Source organism: Seriola lalandi, unplaced genomic scaffold (assembly GCF_002814215.2).
Source record: "Seriola lalandi dorsalis isolate HSWRI2012SDOR001 ecotype SW California unplaced genomic scaffold, Sedor1 jcf7180002054353, whole genome shotgun sequence".
In the NCBI taxonomy this organism is placed as follows: domain Eukaryota; kingdom Metazoa; phylum Chordata; class Actinopteri; order Carangiformes; family Carangidae; genus Seriola; species Seriola lalandi.
In genome coordinates, this window is record NW_019524906.1 from 811,340 (window position 1) to 818,895 (window position 7,556).

At 43.0% G+C, this 7,556-nt stretch overlaps 1 protein-coding gene across 1 annotated transcript in view; it reads right to left on the reverse strand.

Annotated features, from left to right (window-relative positions):
* The window catches only part of rgl1 (ral guanine nucleotide dissociation stimulator-like 1), a 22,551-nt gene extending 18,776 nt beyond the window's left edge, over nucleotides 1-3,775 (reverse strand). The window contains exon 1 of the mRNA XM_023408059.2: nucleotides 3,174-3,775. Within this exon, the coding sequence (XP_023263827.1) occupies nucleotides 3,174-3,341 (168 nt within the window). The 5' untranslated portion in view covers nucleotides 3,342-3,775. The remainder of the gene's footprint in view (nucleotides 1-3,173) is intronic.
* Nucleotides 3,776-7,556: the final 3,781 nt, after the last annotated feature.

Consider the following 7,556-nt stretch of genomic DNA (forward strand, 5'->3'; position numbering starts at 1 on the left):
GGTTATTCAAGAAACCCATTCCTGTCCATGAGTTCTTGATGGTGCTTTACAGATGTTTGCTGTTGTAAAATGTAACGGGGTATTGAACCACAGAGCTGCAAAAAAAAAAAAACAAGTCAAAAGCTACAGAACTCGTCTTAGCCGGATGAATGAATCACAAACTGTTCTGAAATCGTTGTCAAGTCATCAAAACACATGACTAGCAAGACGCAAACAAAAAAAAAACACTTTAGGAATGGAAACACTGAGACGTCACAGAGCATCAGCCTGAAACGTGCACTTCTCTGTTCAAAAAGACAAGAAAGAGGAAGGAGGAGTGCTAACTCAGCTATCTCACTTTTTTCAATGGAAAACACGCCATCATCAAAAATCTCTGTGCCCCCCCCCTCTCTTCCCTTGTCCCTGTTTTCCCTGTAGAAAGTCACTTCTGCATTTCCAGAGAATGAGGTTATTGAACTGCCCTGCTGGTAATTGTGAGCTGGTGTGAGGGAGCAGTTAATATTCCCTCAGCTGGAGTTTTAATTGATCGGGCTGCAACTTAATTATATCACCCTATCACTGACAGAGAGGGAGAAGGCTGTAAAAGAACACTGCAAACTTTGAAATGCAGTTAGAGCAGTAAAATGTACTGTTATAACCTGCTGATAAAGTGTGTGTGTGTGTGTGTGTGTGTGTGTGTGTGTGTGTGTGTGTGTGTGTGTGTGTGTGTGTGTGTGTGTGGCTGTTGACACTCTCACTTCTGTGCAGATGGGTTCAAACTCGGTCATCTCCTTTGTAATTCCCTCTTCTGACACATCCTCCAAAGCCTGAACAACACAGGATTATTTGGAATATTTAAGTTTATTCTTTGCGAAGTATGAAGTGTCTGTATCAGCATTAGTTTCTCCATCTTCCTGTCAATCACTCTGTCCCTTTGCTTGTGTGGTCATGTGGAAGTCTCATTGCCCTTTATTGGACCGCTGATAATGGCCGACACCTCAGCACTCCTCTCTCGTCTCTGACCTGAACTGTGGACCTGACAGCAGTCTATAACTGCACAACAGGGTCATTACACAGAGGTAATGAGTCCAATCTCTGACTTTATGACGGGCATGGTTTCATAATATCATGCAGATAGGCAAAAAGTTAGTGGAGCAGGAGCACATGAAAGCAGTAAAGGCAAAGTGTCCTGAGCCAGCCAGGCCAGCTGATGGACTTAGAAAAGAAGACGTGGAGAGGTTATGCAATTATTGCCTTTTATCACAAGAAAGGTGCAGTGTGTGCGCGTACTTTGTGACAATGGGATGGTTTGCGAAGCTGCTGCAAAATGGCAGGACCCAAGTAGAAATTTCACCTCAAGTTTAATGGTTATGCAACTGGTGATTTTCCCTCTACTTGTACAACTTTATGGAAGGTATTTACCCCTCTTTCTAATCACCCTTACTGCTGTCTATAGCCCAGCTGTGAGGACAATCACAACTCAATACTGTAAAAACAGTCACATGGAATTAACTTCTGGCATGCGGTGATGAACCTCGCAGCATGCGGAGAGCGTGAGCGTCTGCGAACTAACCTCCAGTCTTCTTACCCCTGGAAACAATTGGCGGAAACAGTGCTGTGAGACGGGAGAGGACGCGTCAGGATGTCAGATAGGCAGCGAGGAGGTTGATCTCCCAGCACTCAACACATACTCAGAGGCACCGCCGTTGTGTGTGACAGTCATGTGACAGAAACTTACATAGATGAGCTATATTGTCATGAAATGAATCACTCATTGAGAGGGTTAGCTTATTTTTGAACTAAGTATAATGGGGTATTGAGGTAATAAATTGATCCCTGATTGGAAATGTTCCTTTTGATGTCTCAGACCACCAGCACTGGAGTAGCTTGGGATTCAGTGTATGGCTCAAGGACACTTCAGCAGGCCGGTTTTCAGACCTCAGCATCTCTTCTCACAAAATCTCCCTGCGTCATTTGTAAACACCAAAAATATTTTCACTTTGTCCCCAATACCACAAGCGTGCACAGGAAAACAATTAGCCACAACTAAGCTGGAATAAGCTGTCACTGCAGGTTGTTTTCTGGTAATCACGTGTGATGAGGAATCTGCGAGCTCACAGACGAATTAAAGAGAAGCAAATAAACAAAACACATGGACTCTGACGTGAAGTGCAATGTAAAGAAATGTCAAGCTCTACTTTTGGCTGACGCAGGCGTTATGGCTTCTGAAGAAAAGTGAGTAATGCCTTCTCTGTGAACTCTGACCAGTCAGCAACACACACACGCACGCACGCACGCACACACGCACGCACGCACGCACGCACGCGCACACACACACACACACACACACACACACATACACATACTAAGCGGTAGTTACAGTGAATGGCAATTTACTGCCTTTCACAAGAGGTCAGCTGTCCTCTCGTCTGTGCCACCAAAGGTTACTGTCTAGTTTTCATTTTTGCACTATGAGCTGTCAACTTATTGCATAAAATTTCACTGAGCAGGAGTCAAACAGAGGAACTGAAAAAACACGGGACAATCACTGGTGAAGTGACAAACCAATCGCCGATCTCTGAGCAAATTGATAGGAGTTTGGATGTATTTGATTTGAGTTTTCATTTGGTTTTAAAATGACCCCCGTTTTCGGTGAGTTGACCGTGTGACTGCCAACCAGGCCAGAACTGTTGAGTCCGGCTACAGATTTGCTTTGATTGACTCCTCAGCTGTAGTCAAACACCTCATGCATGCACACACATAATTACAGACATACACACTCTTTTCCCACATTTTTCTTCTCCTGTCACTCTCTTCTACTTTCTCACAGGCGCCACAGACGTCCAACAAACAGACCTTGGAGGAGTCACAAACACTCTGCCTCTCACGTTATCTGTAATTCCATCCCTTTTCCTCAGTGAATTGTTTTTTGTTTTGCTATCTCAATCTTCCAAACACATCCCACTTCCCATTCCCATCCTTGAATCTATCAAAACCTTTTGACATCAAATATCCCCTGCGACACCTCACTCGCTCTCCAAACAACAGAAAGCACAGGAAGGCCATTCAAGCGAAGGCCAACATCTGCCAGACTGTTTAACAAGACTGGGACTACCTGTGCCTCCCAGAAATAAATACAGACTTCGATAAACAGACGCAATTATTCTGCCGTGTACTGCATGTGCTGTACTCACCCAGTGTCGTGGGCTGCTCTCCGGGTACCGAGGCTGGTACCTCTGCAGGGCGACGCCTCCTTCCCCCTCCAGCAGCAGGGTGCAGTCAAGGTTGGGAAAGTGGTGGTGGGGACTCGCAGGCCAAGGCATGAGAGTGGCCAGAGGGTAGTGGGAGATCATGCTGACCATCTGGATCAGCGGCAGGGGTGACGGGAATGGCAGGACATACTCCAGTTTGGACAGCAGGGTGGATGAAGACGTGTAGAAGTGTGGAGAGATCTCTTGAGGTGGTGCTTTGGTCACCTCCTCCTCTCTTCTCAGTCTGCTTGTTAACTGCCTTGTCTTCAGCTCAGAGGTGACACTGATGATAACTCTCCTCTCAATTTGTCCGTCTCAGTCTTTTCCCTTCCTGTTCCTCTCCTTCCACTGACCGAACACACACACACACACACACACCGTACACCACATACAGTTTCAATCTTTCCCTCTTCTGTTTTTTTTTGTTGTTGTCTCCCTCTCAGCGTGCGTGGAACTCAGCCTGCCAACAGCTCTCAACCACATGAGTGATTAAAGTCTATTGTCTCTCTCTCTCTCTTTCTCTTGCCCCCTCCTTCTCTCCCTAACTCCCTACATCCATCCCAGCCAGAAGGGGAGGAGTTATACCTTGGTGGCCCAGCCCCCTTAATAAAAAACAAAAAAAAACCTGCCCTCTGACTAAAGAGAATTTGACTGTGGAAGAATGTGAAGAAAAGGGAAATCTGAGATAGAGAGGAGGATGCTATAGAAGAGTTTCTAAGAATGACTGACAGTGGCCGCTATTTTCCATGACTTTTGGTATCATGTCTCGTTTGTGACCTGCTGAATCCCAAACTGTCTTCAAACAGAGAATCCAGATAACTCATTGTTTCAAGACATTTGCCACGATTTGTCCCTGAGGTTTCATTTCAAATTCCTTCCTTCCTTCAACTTCTTTGTGAATTTGTTCCCAGAACTGTGTTGATGCATCCCTGTGTTTGTAAAACGTGATACACAGACTTTTTTTTTTTTTTTTTGCATTAAACTTTACTGGATCCGGTGTTTAGACGAGTGGATGCTTTCATAAAGTTACTGATTTTTGTGTTATGCAGCAGAACTTGGTGGCATTTGTGACAGCAGGGCAAAGGTCAACCCATAATAAATGTGTAACAATTATGTGGAGTGTGTGTGTGTGTGTGTGTGTGTGTGTGTGTGTGTGTGTGTGTGAGAGAGAGATAGAGAGAGAGGGAGAGAGAGAGATCAAGTTGAGAGTAGGAATAAGAATCAGTCATGTGTAAAACACTGCCGCTGCTGTGAAGAGGATTATCTGGGACCAGGCAGTGCTCCGACAAACACACACACACACACACACACACACACACACACACACACACACACACACACACACACACACACACACACACACACACACACACACACACATGCACACTGTAGAAATAGATTCAGCAGTTAATATTGTACAAAGTGTGAAGAAAGTTGTTTCTTATAGTTAAAAGCTGCAGCATGAAGTCAGACTTCACATCCTGTTTTCTCAGGTGAATAAACAACCATTAGAAAAACACTGATGCCAGATAAGCATCCGGCGAAGTTGCTCTGTAGCAGAGGGACGTGCATCACAACACACACACACACACACACATGCGAACACCCAAGTGGAGTCCTCTTTCAATCACTGACAGCTCAGTACTAAAGAATTTACTTGACTGAAAGTACCAAGACAAGCTTCACAAGTAGAAGCCCGGCATTCAAGAGTGTACATAAAGTAAAAGTACGTAAGTATTTACAGCACAATGGACTAAAAGTATTAAAAGTAAAAGTACTTGCCCCCTGTGACTGATGAATTATCATATTACATGATTATATTGTTAATATAGATGCATCAATACATAAATGGCATTTTACTGTTATAGCTGGTGGAAGTGGAGCTAGTTTTAACTACTTTTTATACAGTTATCTACAGTCTGGAAAAGTCTCAACTCATCCCAAACATGACAAGGAGCCGAGCCCCAAATAGACACAATGTTTTTATAAGGGTTTTTTTTATTGTATTTTATAATCTTATCATGTTTGAAAAGTGACTAATAACTACAGCTGTCACTTCAATCTTGTGTAATAGAAGTATAAAGTGACCAAAAATGAAAATGGCGTCCCCCCCAACACTTGTGCTATGTTGTGACTCAGACCTTTGCTGTGACTCAGCATGACAAAATTCCTTAAACTCCTTGACACGTAAAAATGCAATGAGACTCCACCTAAAGTATGTTTATATTTAGCACTGACTCATGGTTGGAGCTCATGGATAAAGAAAGAAAAAAACATCAAACATTAAAATGCCTTTCTAATCAGTCCAGATAAATAAAGCTCCACTGAAGTGTCTGAAGAGGGGACAACAAAAAAACAAAAAAAGAAAGTCATCTGACCATGACTCAGTGACTTCTAGTGCCTGAGTGACTGACGGGAATGAATGACAGCGTGATAGGCAGAAAGAGTGAGTAAACACGTTGCCTTGTCTCTGTTGTCTGGATGGACTTCCACTGAACCAGCCTCCGCTCTCAGCCTTCCTCTCCCCCTTCCTCTCCCCCTTCCTCTCCCCCTTCCTCCTCCATTTCCTCTCTCTGTTGTGCTGGGTGCTGTGCTTCTTTTCTGTAACACCTCAAATCACTTCAGCTTCGGCTCTTGGAAGCTTTCACAGTGACAGAGATGAGGGATCTAGATTAAGATTAAGTTCTTTACTTTCTTTTTCATCTCTTTTTATCTCCCATCAACATATATCTTACCCTTCAGTGTAACTTGTTCTCCTTGTTCCTCAACTTTTCTTGCCTCTCTCCTCTGCCTCCGTCTGAGGGTGCTGACACAGTCGCAGTGTGGCCAGCACAAGTTTACACAGCTGGCAGGGCAAAACTCTCTAAAACTCTGACAACACACATATACACACTACACACTCAAGATCCCCTCAGCCTGGGTCAGTACAAACAAAATCTCTCTCTCTCTCTCTTGCTCTCATTTTCTCCCTCTCACAATCCCAAACACTGGCACACAAAAGGAGACATCTCTATTGAACACAATAGCAAATCATGCATAAAAGGAGCAGAAATCTTAAGTAAATAAGAAAAAAAGCGCTGTGGTGGAAGTAGAATTCAGATTCAAGCTTTTAATTGATTCAAAGTACAAAAGTATAACCAGCCTCTGTCAGTGTCACAGCATTACAGCAGCATTTTAATGCAGTAACTGCATGAGGAGCTAATGCTAATTACTTAATATATTGTTGGGTTGTATGATTCATAAAACTGCACCATATGTTTTGTATGTAAATCTCAATCTGAAAAGAAACTAGCAACTAAAACTATCAAATAAACATGGAGTCATTAGTACAATATTCGCCTCTGAAATATAGTTGAGTAGAAGTATGGAAATGTAAATACTCAGGTGAAAGTAAGGACAGGTTGAAATCCTATTTAGTAAATCAGTAAATGTACTTAACTGAGTTCCACCACTGAAAACATATAACAACAACTAGAACAAGACAGATGATAAATAATGGAGTAAGATGTCAGTTCAAACGTTCACAACTCCACACTGCTCTCTGCTGGTCGACACAGGACACAGAACACACAATGAACTCCAACATGTCAAGTGAACTCAATTCTTATTTAAACATCAGTTTCTCTCATTTAAAAAAAAAATCGTTGTCAGGCATTATTACATAGGATTATCACACACACACACACACACACACACACACACACACACACACACACACACACACACACACACACACACACACTCAGTCACTCACTGAGTGGAGGTCTGAGGAGCTCTTGTTGACACTGAACAGTTACTCATTATCAGTGTGAGGAAGAGAACAGAGGGAGACAACAGACACTTTCTCTGGATAATTGATGGAGAGAAAAAGGAAAAACAAAAGGAGCTGGGGAGGTAGAGGCACTGAGTGTTTCAACAACAATGACATCTTTTTCCATTTCCTTCTCTCTCTTTTCTTTTCTTTTGCTTCCTTAGCCTTTTCAAAGACATGTAGCCTACGTGTGTGTGCATGTGCGTACATAAATGTGCTTATGTGTTACCGTTAGTCACCAGTTTCTTCCCTGCTCAGCACAGCATCACTGACTCATTTCACCCCCTTACGCAACCATATCACTTTTTTACATAGAGAAGCACCAAGTATTGCAATCACTGCCAGTAATACTAACAAATCACGATGCTCCGTTTGATGACTAAGATGTCTCTGTTTTGCATTTACATGTATTATCTTTGCACACCACATGCACTAACAGGATTATCAGTAAAGACGGGAAAATTTAACTGTCACAAGTGTTCTGATAAATCAGATCTAATCTACTCCCCCCCCCC